At 48.1% G+C, this 21,373-nt stretch overlaps 2 protein-coding genes across 2 annotated transcripts in view; one reads left to right on the forward strand and one right to left on the reverse strand.

The window, feature by feature from the left end:
- Positions 1 to 896, forward strand: part of HABP2 (hyaluronan binding protein 2) — a 25,443-nt gene extending 24,547 nt beyond the window's left edge. Inside the window, exon 13 of the mRNA XM_007941586.2 lies at positions 732 to 896. Within this exon, the coding sequence (XP_007939777.2) occupies positions 732 to 896 (165 nt within the window). The remainder of the gene's footprint in view (positions 1 to 731) is intronic.
- Positions 897 to 1,500: 604 nt separating this feature from the next.
- The window catches only part of LOC103197659 (nebulin related anchoring protein), a 91,911-nt gene continuing 72,038 nt past the window's right edge, over positions 1,501 to 21,373 (reverse strand). The window contains exons 26-36 of the mRNA XM_007941608.2: positions 20,288 to 20,386; positions 17,783 to 17,887; positions 17,360 to 17,467; positions 15,798 to 16,109; positions 12,174 to 12,278; positions 10,901 to 10,999; positions 8,874 to 8,978; positions 5,382 to 5,489; positions 3,540 to 3,851; positions 2,382 to 2,513; positions 1,501 to 1,602 (exon numbers count right to left, since the gene is read on the reverse strand). Of these exons, the coding sequence (XP_007939799.1) occupies positions 1,501 to 1,602; positions 2,382 to 2,513; positions 3,540 to 3,851; positions 5,382 to 5,489; positions 8,874 to 8,978; positions 10,901 to 10,999; positions 12,174 to 12,278; positions 15,798 to 16,109; positions 17,360 to 17,467; positions 17,783 to 17,887; positions 20,288 to 20,386 (1,587 nt within the window). The remainder of the gene's footprint in view (positions 1,603 to 2,381; positions 2,514 to 3,539; positions 3,852 to 5,381; positions 5,490 to 8,873; positions 8,979 to 10,900; positions 11,000 to 12,173; positions 12,279 to 15,797; positions 16,110 to 17,359; positions 17,468 to 17,782; positions 17,888 to 20,287; positions 20,387 to 21,373) is intronic.

Raw genomic sequence — 21,373 nt, forward strand, 5'->3', positions numbered from 1 at the left:
GGGGTGGGAAGTCTATTTCTACCCACAGTTTATACTTTGTGAAACTGAGGCCCCAGGTCCCACAGCTAACAGGTGGTGGAGCCTGGTGTGGAATCCCCAAACCCCATGGACTTTGCTTTAATGTCCAGGCCAGGCTGTCCCTGAGTCCCCATGCTGCTCACCCTGTATGTGCCCTGCTGGCTCAGACAGCATACCACCCTACAGGTTGGCTGCCAGAATGAGGAAGTCAAGGGCCCCTGATGATGTACCTCAGTAATATTTGTAACAGGGGCAGTGTTAGACTCAAACATGCTGGCAGTCATGAGGATAACATAGGACCAGGCAACATTTCATTCTGTTGTAGAGAAGGTCACCATGAGTCAAGAGCAGTTATGATTTATCTGTCTATCATCTACCTATCTAATCATCAGCTCTGCCTATCTATCTATTAATCAAGCTACCTACCTATCTATCTAAGGGTCAGGAGGGGGCTGTTCATGCCAATAGCACTGTATCACAGCCCTGAGGTGTCTCTGCCAAACTGTCACTCACTCAGGTATAAAGGACAGTATTTGTACCTCTCCCTTGAGAGCCCTGGGTCAGTCACATGAGGCAGAGTAAGAGCCCTGCCACTACTCTCCAGCCTTCTCGTGATTCCATCCCACCCCACCTGGCATCCCTTTGCAGGTGGTGGGAGCCTTTCCAAATATATTCTGCTTCACATGGCTGAATCCGTGCCTCTTTTTCCTTAGGGAGACTCAGGAGGCCCTCTGACCTGTGAGAAGGATGGTACCTACTACATCTACGGGATAGTGAGCTGGGGTGTGGAATGTGGAAAGAAGCCAGGGGTCTACACCCAAGTGCCCAAGTTCCTGAATTGGATCAAAGTCACCATCCAAAGAGAGGCTGGCTTCTAAGGTGGTGTCGTCTGAACTTCAGAGCCTATTCTCCGTAGCACCCAGACAAGGCAAGGCCACATCGGGCAGCAAGGGACCTGAGGAGCCTCTTGGGCACATAGCAGAGTGTCTGTAGGTCAAGTGAAGACACTCGCTGCCCAGCCCAGGCTTCCTGGATCAGCATTTCTAACATTTCAAAGTCTCCCTCTGCCCCCTGGGGAACCCAAGGAACGATGGCCTCAACCTGAAAAGCATCATGTTTGCTTCCAACAATTGTTCTAGAAAATCAGTGTTCAAGGAGACTGGCTGCACCTTGAACATTTGCAGACAGGAATTACAGAGTGCCCAGCCAGCCCCAGTGGGAGTTATCTGTACATCTTTATTCCTTTATTCCAGACACAAGAGCTACCCCACAGAACCAGTCAGCCACTGCCAGGTGCTAGATAAAGACCAAAAACACAACACCCTGCATTCACTCTCCTACTGGCGCTGTTCAATAGAGGTGGAGTGGAGTGGCTAGGTGTGTTGTTTGTACAGCTTATCCAAGCTGATCCTAGGGAAAGCTTCTTTCTGGGAGCAAACATCCTCTCCAGCTTCTCTGCCCAGGCTCTTGGGTGGACGCCACTCAGTACAGAGCTTTCCTCCTCTTGACGTGCAGAATCTCAGTGGCATCAGGGTTCACGTCTTCCTGCTGATGACCACTAGGGTTCGCAGCCTCTGGCGCTCCCTGCAGAAACCAAACATAACCTCCCTGAGTTAAAACCAAGCTCCATCCCCGCCCCCTTAGCACAAACTGTCTAAAACGCCTCCATCTGGTGGTTGCCGTCAATCCCACCTTATGGCGAGCCCACGTGTACAGAGCGGCACTGCTCTGTAGGATTTTCAAAGCTATGACGTTTCAGAAGCAGGTCACCAGGACTATTTTCCAAGGTGCCTCTGGGGAGTTCAAATCACCAAGGTTTCGCCTAATCATCCAGTGCTTAACCGTTTTCCTGACCCAGGGTCTCCAGGGGCATTTAAAATGTTCACGCTCCTTGCCCCTCCCCCTCCCTTCTTCCCCAGGAAAAAGGACCCTCAAGGCAAGAAGGAGAAAGCAGTAAAGCCAGTCTCTGATTCAGACTTGGCGTCTTTTTTTTCTGAACAAAGTCAGATTCAAAACCCCGACTGTTGCAACCAGCGAGTCCCTGACCCTTTCCGCGCATGTAGTGAGCAAGCAGTCACTGCAGCCTGGCTGCCCTGGCCCCAGATTGATGTAGCCCCAGTAGGTTTGCTTCTGCAGAACTAATGGCTGTGACATCAGAGAAAACCCTGCAGGAAGTTTAACCTGTGTGTCACCCGCCCGGTCATCTCAGACCCATGAAATCGGGCTCCTTGCTCAAGCTACATTTCACACTTCTTTAGAGCCAGCTGACCTTTGGCCAAAAATAAACTATGAAAAGAAACAATGGGTTTGCCTTTCCCCCAACGCCTTGCAGGCTAGGGTTCAGTTTGCAGCTTGCTACTCACATAAGTACCCCGGAGAGCCAGGCCCCTGGCGTTGGCCAGTTCTGCAGCCCGGCGAGCCATTTCCACTTTGTAGGAGCCGGGAGGGGTCCAGCCGACACCTCTGGTCAGATTCAAGTCTGATTTGTACTTGACCTTGGGGAAAGGAGGGAAGCAGGAGGAATAGGTCAGCAGGGTATGGGATGGTTTGATCACGGAGTGGATAGGATAAAAAGAGGGCAGCTGTGAGATAGAGAATATGTTGTCAGTAAGACAGGACAAGGGGAGCAAATTACCTTAAGCAGGAAATCCCTGGCATAGAGGACCCAATGTGTTGTGAGCCAGGCCAGCGTGTTGTCATCTCTTGCATCTTCACATTCAAATAGGGCAATAGGGGTGGAGAGTGGAGTGGGGTGGGGATGGGAAGGGAACTAGCCATGGAGTCAGAAGACCTGGTTCAAGTTCAAGCTGCTACCTTAACTCATCTGGGGCCTTGGGGAAGTCACTTCCCCTCTCTGGGCTTCAATTTCCTCCCAGGAAAACAGCAAAGGGTAGGTTAGCTAACTACTAAGACCCATTAGAAAAAGCACAGCATTGCAATCAAGAACTTGGGCTCTCACATCAAGTCAAATGGGGTCACATCCCAGATCTGTCACTTATTTGCTGTGTGATCTTAAATAAGTTTCTGAACCTCTCTGAGCCTGTTTTCTGAATCTGTAAAATGGACAGTATTGCATTTGTTGTGAAGGCTGCATGGCACAATGCTTAGAAAGCATTGGGCATAGAACCAGACCCACAATAGAGACTTGGCAAATGGTTGCTCTTATTGTTGTTGTTGCATGCCATGAGTCAATTTCAACTTATGGTGACCTTATAATACAGAATAAAACTGCCCCCATAGGGTTTGCTAGGCTGTAATCTTTATGGGAGCTGATTGCCAGGTTTTTTCCCCAGCAGAGCGATTGTTGCATCCAAACTGCCAACACTTCCATTAATGGCTGAGCACTTAACCACTGTACCACCCAAGCTCCTTTAACAAATGGTAATCATTGCTGTTATGACTTCTGGCACTAAGGTCGCCTGGATTCTATCTCAGTCTGTGGGTGGATTGTGGAATTACGGCCGCCCCTCACGAAGGGGCACTGGGAGAAGGGCCTTGCTAAGGTGGGGGCAAGCACTCACATCGCTCTGTAGCTGGTGAGCCTTCTGCGCGTGTTTCAGGCCCAGCTGCTCTGGGTCGCAGGTGGGCTGGGCCAGAGGCTGCCTGTAGTGCACATCACTGGCCAACTGCTGGCTCCTCTTGGCTTGGAGGAGGCCAGGCTGATCCGCACAGCTGTGGAACTGGGACCGGGTCTTGGCAAAGTCCCTCTTGTACTCGTTGTCACTCTGGAGTTTGCTGACACTGACGAAATGCCTCATCCTCGGGTCGTCGTTGATGCTGCAGTACCCAATCTGCAGGCCCCGGTTCCGCAGGAAGGCCTCTTTGTACCGGAACTACATGTCAGGGGAACAGATAGGTCATGGACATGTCCCTCCCCCAGTCCACTGGCATCTCAGCAGGAAATCCAACAGCAGGTTAAGGGCACAGGCTTTGGTTCCTGTGGAGCTGGGTTCTGCACTGGTTCTGCTACCTTCTAGCTGTGTGACCTGGGACCAGTTACTCAATGTCTCTGAGTCTCCATTTCCCCATCTGTTAAAATGGGAGAATCAATCTCCACCCCATGGGGATGTTAATAAAATGAGGACTGAGTGTCATGTCAGGCATAGGCTGTGTCCACTGATTATGGTTTATTGTTGTTAGGTGCCATCGAGTCACCAACTCATAGCAACTCTATGCACAACACAGCTAAACATTGCCCTGTTCTGGGCCATCCTCACAATCACTGCTGTGTTTCAGCCCAGTGTTGCAGCCCCTGTGTCAATCCATCTCATTGAGGGGCTTCCTCTTTTTGCTGACCCTCTTCTTTACCAAGCACGACATCCTTCTCCAGGGACTGGTCCCTCCTGGTAGCATGTCTAAAGCATGTGAGACCAATAGTATCTACTGACATTGTTGCTATTGTAATACTCCAATTGGAAGGAAAATGTGTCTGCTCACCACAGCCTTTGATTCTTCCCAGCTTTGAGGAACCTGGCCCAGAACTCAACTATCAGTAGTAAAGGACCAGTTTCATTTTGTTTCACTTTTTAAATTTCTCGTCCATCAAAGACCAACATATGGCCCTATAACACGTGACTAGTATGGAGTCGTCCCACACAAGTTGGATAACATTCAACTGGCCTTTACCCTGTTCAATGAGATGAATCCACCCAACACAAGCTTGCTGTCGTAATGTCAAATTGCTGGAAATGTTTCTAAATGCTTGCTCTCGACTTCTGTACTTATCTCATCATGGACTGGGAGCAGACAGTTCACAGACAAGCACAGATCTAGTGCTGAGGGGCACTTCCCTAGTCTACGACTTCTCCCTCTTTGGTAATAATAACTGCCGTGTGTGAACACCTGCTATGTGCACTTGCTGTGTATCATTTTGTTTCCATGCCCACATCAATCCCTGGAGACAAGCATTAGATCCCTATTTCATAGCTATAGAAACTTGAGTTCAAAGACTTTAATTAACTCACCCAAGACCAAACTGTCATTCCCTAAGTGACCGAGCCAGGGTGTGTAATCCAGTCAATGCAGGGCAAAAGCCCAACCTCTTACTTTCCTGCCACACTATACTTCAGCTAAAAGAAGTCTCTTTATTGCAAATCAGCAAACTGGTTCATATTCATTGATTTCTAGGTACACATACACGAACTTCTAAGAAGGCTTCTTTGACTATAATTTTCCCCAATCTCAAATTTCTGGCTAAAATCCTAGATAATAAGACCTATTTTATTTTCCCTTTCATTTGACATATATGTTCAACTTTGGTGAGGTGAGAATCTCAAGAGGGTCCTGATGGTTTTACCTTTCACCAGGACTGGGAAGAACATAACAAAACCTATGGGTAAGCCAGGAGGAGACACAGGTCTTACATCACTGGCGATCTCTCTGGATGCACGGGCTGTCTGGAATGGGATAGCGTCCAGCCTGAAGTCACAGCCGCCAGCCCGGATCTGCTCCCATGAGTTTCGGTAGGCTTTCTAGATTGGGAAAACAAAGAAACGAGTAAGCAGGGAGTGAGCAGCTCTACTGCTTTTCATGTGGTTGGTTCGTAGCAGAAGAGGTTGCTAAACCTGTACTCTCTGCCTTGTTGATACCCAGGATGGCAGAGTCCAGGGCCCCAGGGACATTCTGAGACCGCCCCAGCTCCAGGATTGGTTGGGCTGGCCATGGAGCCATCATCAGGCTTTCTCTGAGTCCCAACATGAGATTAGTCCCTGCTCTTGTGGTCTGTGGGTCAGGCTCATTGGCCGTTGGTATCAGAAGGAGCCCTCCACTCTTCTCTGTCTTTGCCTTCACTTTCAGTGCCTCAGGCCTGCAGCTGTCAGATGCCACACCTCAGCGTTCAGGAACTTTGTTTCTCACAGCTGATAGCCCTGTTCCTTGCGTTTGGAACCATATGTTTGGTAGCTCCACAGACTTCCTGGGAATGTCTTCAGCCTGGCTTCAGGGCCATGTCCCAACTACCGTCTATGAGGCTTGCCGCGTCTCCTGTGCACCCCAGTGCCTGAACTAAGGGAACAGCCTTCACCTGAACTGAATTTGTCAAAATCCTGGCTGAGCACCTGGCCCATGTATATCATATCTTCATTTTTTGCTTTTTCCCCTTTGCAAGTTGTTCTCACACATCCTCTGGGCATCTGTAATCACATCCTCTTAGCTGTCGGGTAGCCCACATCACTGAGAGAGGCATCAAAATCTTCCATGCCTTCATGTAGCTTTGTTCAAGATAAGGGAATGGCTCCATGAAAGGCGTCATCTGGAGAGCCCGGTGGAGGACTGCCCTTTATTCCGCCGCAGAGAAGGGAGACAGCAGGAGAGAGCAACCAGACCACATTATTGGCAGATGACAAAGTGACAGCCCCCAGACTGGGCCGGTCGCTCATTCATTCCATGAACTGCAGCAGGTCACAGGGCCCTTAAAAACCTTACCTTTGTTACCTGGAAATGGAGGTCAAGACTGGGGCTCCTGTCCTCCAGGGGAGTTGGGGGATTAAGCAAAGGAGAAGCAGATGAAAGGGAAAGCAAAGAACCTCCCACCACCCCACTTCTGGGCCTGGAACTAGAGGGGCCACGAGTGACTTGGGCCAATGGCGGAACTCATCATCAATCATCACTTTCACCTTCATCATCATCTCTAGTTCCAACATCCATGAGCCTTATGCCTTCAACATTCAAGGTCCTGGACATATGCAACCAGCCACTGCTGGGGTAATCACCTAACTGATGGGTCACAAACAAGGCCAACCTGATTACATTTACTGGGTCACCACTGAGTGCAGCAGCCAGGACTGAGTGATACCTGAAAAGGAAGGAGCATTGAGACAATGACACACATACACCCTGTTTTGGTGGGCCCACAAGTATGAGAGTAGCAAATACAGTCAAAACCCTCCTCATACTCTGTAAAAGGGACACAGTGGCTTCCTAACCACGGCCTCCATACCTTACTGGGACTAGGTAATTACATCAAATTTTGCATGACATGAAACTCCAGCATCACCCCAGTCTGGTCTCCATGCTACCCCAGCTCCAGAGTCTGTCAGGGCCAAGTGGAGACTGTGACCCAGATTGGGGTGCTCCATAAGGCACTGGCTCCCTTCACCTGGTAACTTCTCCCTGTGTACTATTTGCTTGCTTGTGCTCACTTCCTCCCTGAGTTTTTTTATTCTGTTGAGGTTTTTGCCTTGCCACTGGGAGCCTTTAGATTCCACAGGCTCTTTGATTTGGAACCCTGGGCGTTCTTCTTCTTTATCACAGTGGGCACAGTTTTGTCCTCATCCTCACACATTAGAGTCATTTGATTTTGAGTTATTTCAGCTGCCTTACACATCTCAATGGCTTTCTTTGCCCAGGAAGGTCAGTTTCCCTCCACATCTTCCGCACAGAGCACTTGATCCAATTGTACGTATTCTCCACGCCCCCAAAAGAGTGAGCTTTCAAGAGGTTCATGAGTTCTCCATATCCGCATACCCTAGCAGCTAATTTCAGCTCCAGGACTGTGCAGACTGGCATCCCTTGTCACAGCAAAGATGCTTCTATCACCAACCTGGGGTGGCTGTATTCCTTCTAACAGACCCCAATGGCCTGGTGGTTTTATCCCAGTGTCCATGGCTATGGGCTTCTGACAGCTCCTCAAATGGAGGCCTTGCCTTCCCCCATCCTTGGAGCATTAATGAGACACATGTTTTGTCCAAGCTCTGCCAAGGGGGAGGAGGATGGAGGTCAGCGCACCAGAGCTGCTATTCTAAAATTATCCCTCTCGCATCCCTCAAAAGCATCAAATGGTCATAATAACTCATATTTACAAAGCACCGTTGCATTCACTGCATGGGATCCCACAGGGCTTTACAAACGCAACAAACTAATACACACGCTAACTAGAAGGTGCCTCTCACCATCCCCCGCGAGGCAGCCACCTCCGGGGTGAACAGTAGCAGCTGTTGATCTGCACGGAGCCCCAGGACACAATGGCAAGGCCAGAGAGGGAAGAATGGCTGGACTCTGGGAGGCCCCGCGCTGCCCCAGGCGGACACTCTCGGCCTGTGTGATTCGGATCTGACAGCAGCTTTTGATTCCGCCGCCCGGCTCCCTGTTATCCGAGGATCACAGCTTTGCTAGCCGAGCGGCCGCCTATTCTATTACAGCCAGGGACATCCAACCCCTGCTAACAACAAGCCTGGGTTTAGGAAACAGCTTCTCAGTTATGCACGCAAAGGGCATACATCTAAGGGAAACAAAAGTGTTGGAGGCCACAGCTCCGTGCACAAAGTGCGAGCTGCATTTGGACCTGACAAGCTTCAATTGAGGTATCCTTCCAAACTGCTGGGCCGAAGACTGCCGCTCCAGCTGCAAAGCTACACTCTCTGAATGGCTAAGGAGACGGGTCCAGCAAACAAGCAGAACAGGCGTCTACAGCTGCCAGGGCCAGGGGCCACTCCCTGACCGTAACCCAGCACGCACAGAGTCCTTGAAGCCATGCTTAGGACAGAACCTCAGAGCTAGCAGGGACCACTGATGTCATTGAGTCCAGCCCTACCCTCATTTGACAGCTGAGAAAACTGAGTCCCAGAGAGGCAGTGACCTGAAGAACACAGGCAGTGTGTCCCACCATCAGTCCTTCTTCCTAGCACTTTAAAAAAAAAAAAAATCAGTTTGAAATATAGCCACGGATATTGGTGATGGTTGCACCCAGACTGATGTAATTGGGTCCATTGAATTGTACAAGTGGCAAATGTTGAACTGGCAAATGTTGTGTGGTCTCTATTTTTGCAACAATTGAAAAAACAGTCCAACAAATCCAGCATAGGGACAGACAACGTGCACACGCAGATGCTTGTCACATGAACAATAGGCTCACTTACGTCACTCAGATGAAGTGCGTTGAGGCGGGCTCGGGTGAATTCGGGGTGGTCAGGGATCAGGGTGTACCTGTGCAGGGCCTCAGCATCCCCCGACTTGTACAGACGCTGGGAGTAAGAGCAACTCACGTAAATGTAGAACTGCACTTGTTGAAATCATAGGGGAAAAGCAAGCTGATGTCCTTTCCTGCCCTCTCACCGAGTGCCCACCCACCAGAGGAGATGGGGTCCAGCCCTGCACATCGAAAGCATCCTTCCAGAACCTGCCAGTGGATGGAGGGTGCCTACCTAGCTAGGGTCAGGTGAGGTGGCTGCAGTTAGACCGTGTTAAAAATATTCGAGATCTGCCCCCCCCCGTGAGTTTCTACTTATGGTGATGGAAAATCTGGCATTGATTACAGGTGATGGTTGCACAACATGACTTTTGTGTTGCTGTTATTGTCATTGAGTTGTTCTGACTCACGGCAGCCCCAAGCATACAGAGTAGAACTGCCCCATACGGTTTTCAAAGCTGTCACCTATGGGGTGCAAATCATCAAGCCTGTCTTTGAAGGTGGCTCTGGGTGGGTTTGAACTGCCAACCTGTCAGCTAGTAGTCAAGAGCTTAACAGTCTGTGACACCCAGGGACTCCATAACCTGACTAATGTAATTGATATCACTAAATTGTATGCCTGAAAAATGTTGTATTGGCAAATGTTGTGAGTTATATAGATAGATGTATAGAGACAGAGAGAGAGAGGTATATATAACACAATACAAAAATTTAAAAAAAAGAAAAAAAGATTTGCTCTAAATGGGCCACACACCAATGTCATGGCTAGCCATCCTGTGTTTTACATACAAACTGTCAAACTGTGTGGGTATTTCAGAGAATCTTTGCAGCTGAGCACTGGGCATGCCTTTGTTTAACACTAACAGTAAGAGTAAGAATAACAAGAAGACACAGCAGCTGTAACTCCTTTTCATCACAAAATGCCTTAGCATGTGTTCAGAAAATTAAAGCCTTCATTGTCACCTGGATCCCAGGAAGACACAATTGTACATCTTAAGCTTTGTCTTATTTGCTATATTAAGAGTGCTGATTTAAGAATTATGAAAAATTTTAGGAAGTGGTTGAGTCTCTTCTATCTTTAGGAAAGAAAACATAATGTTGAATATTCCAATGTATTTCCAAGCTCAATATGGGCTTTGCAAACGTGCACCGGTCAGTACACATGCTGGCTCTCTGTGAGGACAGGGCAGTCGTTGCTGTATGTGTAAAGCTGCAATTTCTGGAAAGAAAATATGTAACTTTCCATTCCTCCAAATGAATATAGGGGGGAGGAAATGAGGCTAAATTATGCAGAGGGTAAAAGCAGAAAGAAGCCTTTAATGTAACTGTTCTTTTTTTTTTTCTTTTTCCTAACTCGGTCACTCTGAATTCTATGACCATCAATCAAAAATCAAAATGTAGCTTAGCTTAGCTTGTGTTTGGTGAAGTATCATCAATAATATTTAGTACTATTATTGTTATGACTATTAACAAAACCATGGTAAGGGACATTTATTAAGGACATTTATTTGTTGTTCCAGGCACTTGCTACAAGCTTTGCATGCTTTTACTTATTTAATCCCCATTTAATTCATTTTAGCAGCTCTGGTGGCACAGTGGTGAAATGTTTGGCTGCTAACCAAAAGACTGCTCACCCACCAGCCACTCTGCAGGAGAACGATGTGGTAGCCTGCTTCTATAAAGATTACAGCCTAGGGAACCCTTTGGGGCAGTTCTACTCTGAGTCAGAACCGACTCAACAGCAGCAGGTTTTTTGTTTTTAATCCATTTAATCTTATGAGATGGTTGCTGTCATGACTCTCCCTTTGAAACAAGGAAAAGGAGGTTAGAAGAGCTTAAGTAACTGCTCCACAGCCATCCAGGCAGTAGATGGTCAAACCAGGGTTGGCACTCACATCTACCCATCTATATCAAGCACCAACCCCCGAGAGGCACTACCCTCATCAGCACACATGAGATGAGTGAGAAGGAACCCACCTCGTTGCAGTGCATGTAGCTGCTCTTGGCATGCACCAGGTCTGGGGAGTCGACCACTGTGGTGAACTTGATGCTGTCTGGCTTCTTACGGTATTTGGTCTGTAAGAAACATACCAGACCTCAGGTGTCTGTCCAGATGTGGCTTCACCCCCCACCAACACAGGACCAAATGTGCCAAAGATGTTACTGGAAAACAAGTTTCTCTTCTTGGTGGGCACATGCAATCAAGGATAAGGAAAAGGTCTAAGCTACCTCTGTGATAAGGAACATGATGCAGATATTTACCCTCCTAAAGAGAGAAGCTACAAAATACCATGACTCAGCACAGTATAGGGGCTCAGGAGAGAGCAGAATTCAGCACCTGTGTGGCCCTGCTGGACCCTGTCCAATAAGTTCTATTATTAAGAAACTGAAGAAAGCAGTGTCACCCTCCAGGGGATTCCACGGCAAAGATCCCAAGGCCAGTAGGGTAGGGGGTTCGGGTCATGCCAGCATCCCTGTGGAACTCTTAACATTATCTGAAATCATACAGGAGCCCCGGGTGGTGCGAATGGTTAAGGAAGTCAGCTGCTAACTGAAAGATTGGAGGTTCATCCACCCAGAGACACCTCGGAAGAAAGGCCTGGTGATGTCTTTCTGAAAAATCAGCCATTGAAAACCTTGCAGGGCACAGTTCTGCTCTGACCCACAGGGGTCGTCATGTTGTTGTTGTTATGTGCAGTCGAGTTGGACCTGACTCATAGCGACCCCTCCTTGGGTTTCCGAGGCAGTATCACTATGGAAGTAGATTGCCCCATCTTCCTTCCGAGGAGTGGCTGGTGGGTTTAACTGCCAGCCTTCTGGTTAGCAGTCAAGTGCTTAAGGCACTATGCTAGTTGGGATCAACTCAACGGCAACGGGTAATCATATAACCTCCAGACAGTGGACACTGTGAGTAAATTCCGTAGGTGGGTGGCAAATTTCTCCCCTACTCATGAAAGTAATGGGCCGGTTTAGTTCATAATTGGACATAGCATATCTATCAGTAACCTTCTAATGCGTCAGTCATCTTTCATTGCCCAATTCAGAAGGTGCCTTAGTTCCCCAGCAGTGAATGAATTGGGAGGGAAATCTTGTTCCACTTTGGGATTGGCCTGGAAATGGTCCTAGCAAAGCACTGGTGATCCACGTGGCCATTGGGCCCTCTTGGGAGCCCACCCCACGGGCAGGTTTCCTCCTCCAAAGGAAACAAATGCTAGGCTGCTGGGTAGTTCCGTGTCGAGGCAGGTGATACCTCACTGATGAGTTCTCCAGCCTTCCTTGCACTCTCCATCTGCGGGGAGCTCAGAGCCAGCCAGCCCGCACCCCTCATGCCCATCAGGTCAGCTTTGTAGCGCAGCTGCGGGAAGAAAATCATTGCCTCTCATCAGGAAAACGTCTAAGGCTGTGAGGGCGTTTCAAGAGGCCCTGGTTTATAAAAGCAATCGTAATAATGCTTCGTCACAACAGCTTCATTCTGAGCACAGCCCACGCGGCACCGCATCCACTCTCTGCATTTGTGCATTGGGCCAGGAATTAAAAAGAATGGATCACGCACGAGATACCGGAGGGCACTGCCAGCAGGTGAGCGGGATGCAAAGCGTGAATGAGCACTTAAAGAGCGAGCCAAGATGGGCTTCCTTCCAGCAGTGAGGTGACTGCCCACCTGTCTAAACAGAAACTTCTAGACACGGCTCAGGTATAAAGGGCTGTGAGTTCGGGATCAACATGCTGTGACTTGGAAAAAATCACTTGATACCAAGACGTGACTCAGTTTCCTTCTATGATACCTGGAGATTATAACCCCTCCAAGATTACAACCCCCATGTTCTCATGAAAGCACCTAAGTGTACTCAGGGGCAAGAGATACTCTGTAATTTAAAGGCGTGTGTGTGTGTGTGTGTGTGTTAGAGAGAGCAGTAGTAGCAGGAGGTGGGGAGCCATTACAGCAGGACTCTAAACACTGGAACAAACTTGGATACAACTGGCCGATCCTGAGTACAACCATTTTCATCTTTCTCTGTCCCATTTTTACTCCCCCTTCCCACTGCAATTATTACAATTTGCTTATATTGTAAACGTAGGCCAAGCCCTAGCCTCGTTCTTCCTTTGAAGGGCCCAGAAGATGGGGACTACAGTTGAGCAGCCATCATTCCTGGGAAAAACAGTAAGCGATGCTTTAAGACAACAGGTCTGATTAGAAGTCTCCCGAAATGTTAAATCTTATTACTCTTCTCTGACCTGCCCACCATCACCCACAATGAGGACAGTCAGTCACACGAACGCTTTTCTTCTTCTCTTGATGGAACTTAGGTATTTTTAAAGGTGGAAAAAAACCTCTCTAAGGAAATCTCAAGTTTGGATCTAAACGAAGCTGATGGCATTTCTCTAATTTAGATATAAGCTTTGCTGTAACGCAAAATATCACTGCAGAAATCAGCCTCTCGGCCTTTTTAGTTCTCTTTCATTTCAGAATTCCCAGCGTTCCTCACAGCTGGCCTCAAAGAGGGTTCGTGTCTGATCTACTGTCTGCTGGTTAATGTCCCTGTGCAAATTCCACTCTGCTATCCAACTGGGGAAGGAGACATCACTCAGGCGTAGGACCAGGTTTCAAAACCCCGTGTCAGTAAGATTGCTTTTCATACCATGATCTTTCAGTCTACACCGGCAACGTTTTTGCCTTCCACTCTGATAAAGAACAGAGAAAATTGGATAAATTTCTAAGTTACAGAGAATAATCCTACAGGGCCTCTTCACAGCCCAGCCTTGCTCCTTTCATAAGCGAGATGAAGTGGGGAGCGCTCTTTCAACTTGCCTTTTGTTGAGCTGAACAGTACGATTGCAGGTAAGTCAGAAAGCAAGATGCAGGTTCCCCAAAGATCTGACTGTGCCTCCGACTCTCTCATAAAATGGATCGTCTATTGATATTGCAGCTCCCAGCCCAGCTTTGACTATTCACACCGACCCCAAAAACAACACACCAACCCCAGACTTCACAATAAAAGAGGGGGAGAAGGGAGGGGCGCCAAGAGGAATCAGCTACCCAGAGATGGCTTCGGGGAAGGATTCTGAGATAACAGAATGGAGTTGCTGCCCAGTTGAACCTGACTTCCCCAAATGGCAGTCTCCTCATTTCCCCTAACAAACATTAAGGTCTGGAGCCCCCTTCAGCTTCATGCATTGGGGTTTCCCTGCACCCCCATTTTGAAGCACTGCTGTTGCAGATGTAGGTACTGCAGCCATCAGCCCGAGTTCTAGCCCAAGAACGATGCAAACCATTGCACAGGAGGTCAGAAGAAAGGCAAGGCAGGATATTGTTATCATATTAGTAAAACTCATTATAATCGCTACTCATGCAGAGTAGGGTTTCCTTTCGACCCATTTTCTCACTCAGTCCTCACACCATCCTACAGAGGAGGGGCTCTTGTTGCCCCGTGTAGAATGGTTTTGATGTTAAGACGATTTCTCAGACCCTGAGAAGAGCCACCTGTCACTGTGTTCTAGCTACCCCACACCTGCGAGCCAACGTCAGCGGCAGAGCACCTAGGTTCATATTCCAGCCACCAGGGGGAGCCAAAGAGCACCAAGCCGGGTGTCAAGAGACAGAGCTAGAAGAACCCCTTAGCCTTGTATGGCCTGTGTGGTCCTGAGCAAGTCATTGCCCTGCCAGTTGTGTGGCCTTAAGGTGTTCCTCAGGTTATTGGTGCCTGAGCTGCCACATCTATAAAAATGGGAGTAATACTAGTAAACTGAAAGTTGGAATGTGAAAGCATTGTTCACATGCCAAGTGTGGCTGGGAACGGATGAGCCCAAGGAAAGCTGGGTGGTGGGCAGGGTTCAGCACGTGCATATATACTAAGTACATCCTAGGAAACTTCTGTGATTTTCCCTGCATGCTGCCCCGAGGACAGGTGGTGCAACACAGGAAATGAGAGTAGAGAAGTCAGGGAAATTGTTTACTGATGGGGGTATTTCTTCCCCTTGTCTCCTCTTTCTGAAAACTTAACTGGTTTTGGAGAACGGGGATTTCTACTGTTAACTTTGGTAATGACTGCACTCTTCAAGGCCATGAGGCCAAGGCAATATATCTTGAAGAGATCTGAAAATTCTGTACTTTAGCTATTAAATGAGACAATCCATGCAAGATATTCAAACCAGTGACTGGCTCAGAGTAACCAAAGCAAACAAACCAACCCATTGCCACTGAGCTGACTCTGAATCACAGTGATCCTATAGGACAGAGTAGGGCCGCCCCATGGGATCTCAAGGAGGGCTCACTATGAGTTGGAAACGACTCGATGACAGTGAGTTTGGTGTTTAGTTGAATCTTGGAAGCAGACTACCACACCTTCCTCCTGTGGAGCAGCTTGTGCGCCACACCAAAGACCTTTCAATTAACAGTCCAGTCCTTAACCACTGTGTCCCCAGGGCTGAGCCCAGAGTAAGAGCTCTGTAAGTGTCATGGCTGTTATTTCTGATAGGGGGACTTGAATGGAAGTTCCTTGAACCCAGACATTTGTGACTCTTCCACTGACTGCTATATCCCCAGGGTCTAGGACAGTGCCTGGCACATAGCTGATGTTGTTGTTATTAGGTGCCAACTCACAGTGACACTGTGAACAACAAAAAGAAACACTGCCCACATCCTGTCTCTTCTTCACAATGGTTGCTATGTTTGAGCCCACTGTAGCAGCCCCTGTGCTCAATAAATATTTGCTGAATGACTGAGTGAATGATTCCAACTATATATAAACAATAGGTTGAGCAAGTAGCTAGCTGTCTGGGGAGTCAAAGCAGCTGAGGGCGAGAGCAGAGCATGACCTCAGGCTTCGGGAGGAGGAAGGCGGGGGGTGGGCTTGCAACCCACACGACCCCATACCTCACTCTGCAGGGCATGGGCTTTCTTGGCCCAGGCCATCTCCAGGTCCTCGGGCAGTGCTGTGAACACATGGCACCGTGTCCTGTAGTCATAGTCACTGGCCAGGGCCTGGGCCTTCCTGGCATGGACCAGGTTCACCATGTCCAGGGGCAGGTGGCACTGGGCTTGGGTGCTGGCGGCCTCCCTGCGGTACTGATGCTCACTTTGCAGCTGGCCCATCCGCCGGCAGTGCTGGAGTCGAGGGTCGTCGCTCACGCTGCGGGCCCCGATAAGACGCCCCCGCTCCTTCACAAAGTCATGTCTATAGAGAAACTGGAAGGGGACGAGCCAGTCAGGGGCCCGCATTCAGCCTGCTGCAATCCCATCTGGGTGTTTTCACCGTAGACCCCAGACAAACCACCTTTTCTTACACCACCAGTTACCAGCTGCCATTGAGTTGATGCTGCCTCACGTCAACCCCATGCAAGACAGAACAGAATTGTGCACCACAGGGTTTTCAAAGGCTGATGTTTCGGAAGGAAATCCCCAGGCCTTTGTTTCGAGACCTCTGGGTAGACTCGAACCTCCAACCTTTAGTTGGTAACAACACTTAACTGTTTGTACTACCCAGGGACTCCTTTCTTAAACTAGAAAGTGGTGATTATAAGAAAAACCACAGGAGGCTTGGCCATGCCCTCCTACCCTGGGAGGGAACAATTAAAGCATTGTTCTGTTCTTCCTATCTAATTAAAATCACTTCCTTAGAACCAAAGCAAGGACTTCGTTCCCCTTCTGTGTCCTACGGCCAAGAGGAATTTATCAGAAAACGGAAAAAAAGAAACTTGGGCTGTATCCGTTCACACTTGGCAAAGCATGAAACCCAAAAGACAGGATCCATTTATTTGATGTTCACATTTTCTGTGATTTGTTTGTGGGAGAGAGAAAGTCACCTTCACGTCCCAAAGCTATGGACGTTATCAACAGAGTGGTGGGACACAGCTGGCAAACCCGAACACCAGCAACAGAACTACAGGGGGGAGGGCGGGCTGCCTTACAATTCCTGTGGCAAGTCCTCTTTCTAATTCCGGGTGGAGCTGGCAAGCAGCCACCTCCACATTACAAGGGGATTGGCCCCTCGATGTTACAATGAGAAATGACTCATCACCTCCTTCCTGTTGGAGACCTGGGTCTGATTTAGCTTCTGACGTGGTTGCTAGTTGCCGAGAGCTGATTCTCACTCACGGGGACCCCGGGTGGGCAGACCAGAACTGTACTCCGTAAGGTTTTCCAGGCTGTGACCTTTCAGAAGTGGATCGACTCTGGGTGGGTTCGAACCACCAACCGTTAGTAGTTGAGTGCTTAACCTTGGCACCACTCAGGGACTCCTTAGTTTCCGATTAGCAGAGCCTTTCCTTTCCTCTCTCTGTCAAAGAACCTCATTCATAACTAATATATTCTGCAGGTGACATCCTGTCTCCCATGGTTATAGATTTGCTCTATTTCAGGGAAACCAGCCACAGACCGTGTTTTACATGAAGTTAACAGAAATTAGGCAGGAGGGAAGGTCAGAGCATTCAACTCACATCACTGGCGATCTCTCCAGAGGCCCGAGCCGTCTGGAAGGGGAGCGCCTCTGTTGTCAGCTTGTAGCCTTGAGCACGAAAGTTACGCCAGGACTCCTTGTATTTTGCCTAAAGTAGGAACACATGTAGATCTTCTTTTAAAAAAAAAAAAAAATTACACAAATTGACGAACAAAGGCTCCTCCTTCCATTTGTAGTGTGCTGTTCCCAAATTGATTTCTGACAAGCAAAAGCTATCTATTTTGAGGGAAAAAAATCTCATTACCATACACAGCACTGAACACATTTGTGCAAAGGAACGTTTAACATGAGCATCTAAAATAACACATTTTAAAACATTTCTGTGGACTCCAAATAGTGTAACTTCACACACACGGCAGCAGCTTTGGAGCATGCCTGACGGTCAACAAGTAGAATGGCTTACGTCACTCAGATTGGCCGCATTGATTTTCGCTAGGACAAACTCTGGAAGCCCCAGGGTCATGGTGTACTGGTGTCTGGCGTCTTCTCCCGCTGCTTTATAGAGGCGCTGGGCAAAAAGAAGTAGGAGAGTGAGTGCTCAGAGATCCTTGGTCTAAAACTGGGGAAACTGTGTTTGTAACAGGCAGTTTGTGGTAGGCTGCATCAATAAAGACAGCCTTTCCCGAGTCAAGTTCAGAACATGGCTTTGAACTGGTTCTTTTGTATTCAGTCATGGCTCATGAAACAAAAGCAGAAAGGGAAAAATTACAGGCTGACACTCTGCTACAAACTTAATCTCCTCCCTAGAAAACTGGAGCTCTGGTAGCGTAGTACCTAAGGCACTTAACTGTTAACCAGAAGGCTGGCAGTTCAAACCCACCAGCCACTCCTTGGAAGGAAGGTTGGGCAGTCTACTTCTGTAGTGATAACACCTTGGAAACCCAAGGAGGGGTCGCTATGAGTCGGGTCCGACTCAACGGCAAATAACAATAACTACAACAACAGAATACAAGGGCAGCATGTGCATACTGCACAGCCAATCAAATCTCTTCAATAGCAGAGTTGGAAACAACGGTGCCCAGCTCAAAGATGGCAGCGTAATGTGTTGCTTTAAATGTGTGTTGCTCTCCACAGTCTTGGCAATAATCTAATCGCCTGCATCAGGCCCCTGAAAAGGGCTCACTATACCTCTCCCAAGTCTCCCATTTCAGGGCTGTGACCCTTAATTTTTCTTATTCCAGTTATCATTCTAGTATACACCCACATTTTATAAATTTGGGTCTGTTCTCATTTTGCTGCATCAGCCATGACTGAACTGTTTCGAACCAGTTTGAAGTCTTGGTTGAGTGATATAAAAAGAAAATATATGGAATTGTAATTTGCTTTGCTCGATTGTAAGCCAAGGAAACAAAAATAAATTTAGTAACACTACTGAGGCTATTCAAATGATAAGACTTTCCCTTAAGGACTCAACCTAGAGACAATTTTAGGACCTGGGGAATTTAGAAGCTCTACTTGTTAGAATTTTTTTTTTTTTTTTTTCAGTTGTCATCTAGCCAATTCCAACTCATGGCTACCCGACATGTGACTGAGTAGAACTGTGTTCCACAGCATTTTCAATGGCTAATCCTTTTGGAAGTAGATGGCCAGGCCTTTCATTAAAGGTGCCTCTGCATAGACTCAAACCTACCACCTTTCAGTTAGCAGTCAAGCACATTAACTGTTTACACCACCCAGAGACTCTTGCTTGTTGGAATGGAGGTTCCCCAGCCCTGGTCCACATCCCTTACTAATGACCCAGATCTCTGCACGGGTGATTTCACACCAGTGCAGCCCTGGATGGCCTCACTGGGGCAAAAACATCTCTTCTCAGATGAGAAATGGATCTGTGGTCGGTCAGTTTCCCAAGGCCAGACAGAGGCCATCACAAGTAACACTGTTACCCTCACAGCATCCAGCTCACAGAGTAGGTAAGAAAGGTTAACTCAGAATGTAATTGATAGTTACTGCACAAGATCATGAATGCTATCTCTCTGTATTTTCTTACACCAAGTTGCCATTTCTTACTTTACAACTTAGAGTGATGGAGGTAGCTATTAGTTTAAATCGCCAAACCACAACGGACTTCTGAACATTAGAGTCAGAAGGAGAATCTCAAATAAGAACTAAAGAAGACACGTAATTTAATTATCTGCCACCCTCACTGTCTATTTCAAACCTGTAGGAGAGCCAGTAGGAATGAGCAGAACCAATTGGAGAGGAATGCTGTAATGAGATTCTTTCATAGGGAAGTGTGAACTGGATGAAAGGTGAGTGAGAAGAACATGCTGAGACTCAAGAAGCCAGACAAACACTTATTTAAAACTGGTCTCAGACAACCTCCTCCCCATGACAATCAATCCAAATGACAGTACAGAATTGACCGCCCGACATTTCTACAGGGAGAGCAAAAGCAGTATAGACCAGGGCTTTTCACACCTTAATGTGTTAAATGGCCACTTGGACTCAGTAGGTCTGGGGCCGGGCCTGGGAACCTGCACTTCTAACAAGCTACCCCCGATGCTGCTCAGGGCCACACTTGAGTACAAAGATTACAGACTGAACTGGACTTTCAACAGGGCCTTCTTTCCTTCTGGAAGATGTTGGGTGCCTCAAGTCATAGCAACCCCATGTGACAGAGCCGAACTGGCCCACAGGGTTTCCAAGCTGCAATCTTTGCTGAAGCAGATAGCGGGTGGTTTTGAACCACCTACTTTTCAGGTAACAGCCGCACTCCTAACCACTATGCCACCAGGGCTCCTTTCAGACAATGTTTAGGTTCCCATAACGACATTCTTTTCATTCCCAACCTCAATGCGCTCCCCATGCTCTCTCCACCACCACGACCCTACAAACACGTATGTAGAGCGCAACCATCTAGTGGGGTTTAAAAAACCTGTCCCGAAGCCATCAGGGGCTGTTATGTTACCTCGTTGGTAATCTGATTGCTGAACTTCGCATGAAGGAGGCTGGGTGAGTCGGTCACAGCCGTGTACTTGAATGACTGGGGCTGCTGACGGTATTTACTCTGCATTCACACACAAGAGAGGACAAGGAGTTCTTTAAACACATTGTTTTTATACGAAGTTATAAATCCTTATTGTGCAAAGGCTGCTGGTCTGTCACTCTGGAATCCAGCCTGGTACCTGCTCCTACGATCTCAGAACTCAACAGGAAGCAGCAGAGAGGAGGACGGGACGGGTTGGACCAGATGTTAATTGGGAAAGGCAATCTAGTCCTTCTCCATGACTGTGAACATGATCATTTAACTCTGAGGTCTCCCCCGACCTTTGGTCACCAACAACAGAGCTCCTCAGCTGTCATGGTGCGGCAGAAACGAGGGTGCAGCTTTAAAAATACACACACACGCACCCCCACCCCCGGAACAAACCCACTGCTGTAGAGTTGAGTAAGTTGCCATAGGACAGAGCTGAACCACTCCATAGGCTTTCCAAGGCTGTAATCTTTACAGAAAGGAGCTCTGGTGGTGAAGTGGTTAAGGCACTGGGATGCTAACCGAAAGCTTGGTGGTTCAAAGCCACCAGCTGCTCTGCGGAAGAAAGACGAGGCATCTGAAGATTTATATCCTTGGAAACTCAATGAGGAGGTTGCTATGAGTCAGAATTGATGCAATAGCAGTGAGTTGGGTTTTTGGTAATCTTTACAGAAACAGACTGCCACATCTTTCTCCTGCAGAGAGGCAGGTGGCACTGACCTGCTGGTTACTAGTCGAGCACTTTAACCACTGTGCCATCAGGGCTCCTGCTGGGAGACTGGGATGCAGTAAATCGCCGGCAGGGCCTGGGTACCTGCATGTTTTAAAGCTCCTGAAGGGTTCTGAAGCACCATGAGGTTTGGAAACCACTCACTTCAGAGATTTGTTTGGAAAAGCAAAGCAGAAAGCTGAACTTGAACTCCTACAGTAAAGCCAGTCCTGCTTCCCCAGAACACCTGGTCGACCTGTGAGTGAACCTGTGTTATGTGCCACCAGGTCAATTCCCGCTCATAGCAACCC

The sequence above is a fragment of the Orycteropus afer genome, unplaced genomic scaffold (genome assembly GCF_000298275.1).
Source record: "Orycteropus afer afer isolate SDZICR_OR568_19922 unplaced genomic scaffold, OryAfe1.0 scaffold00082, whole genome shotgun sequence".
Classification (NCBI taxonomy): domain Eukaryota; kingdom Metazoa; phylum Chordata; class Mammalia; order Tubulidentata; family Orycteropodidae; genus Orycteropus; species Orycteropus afer.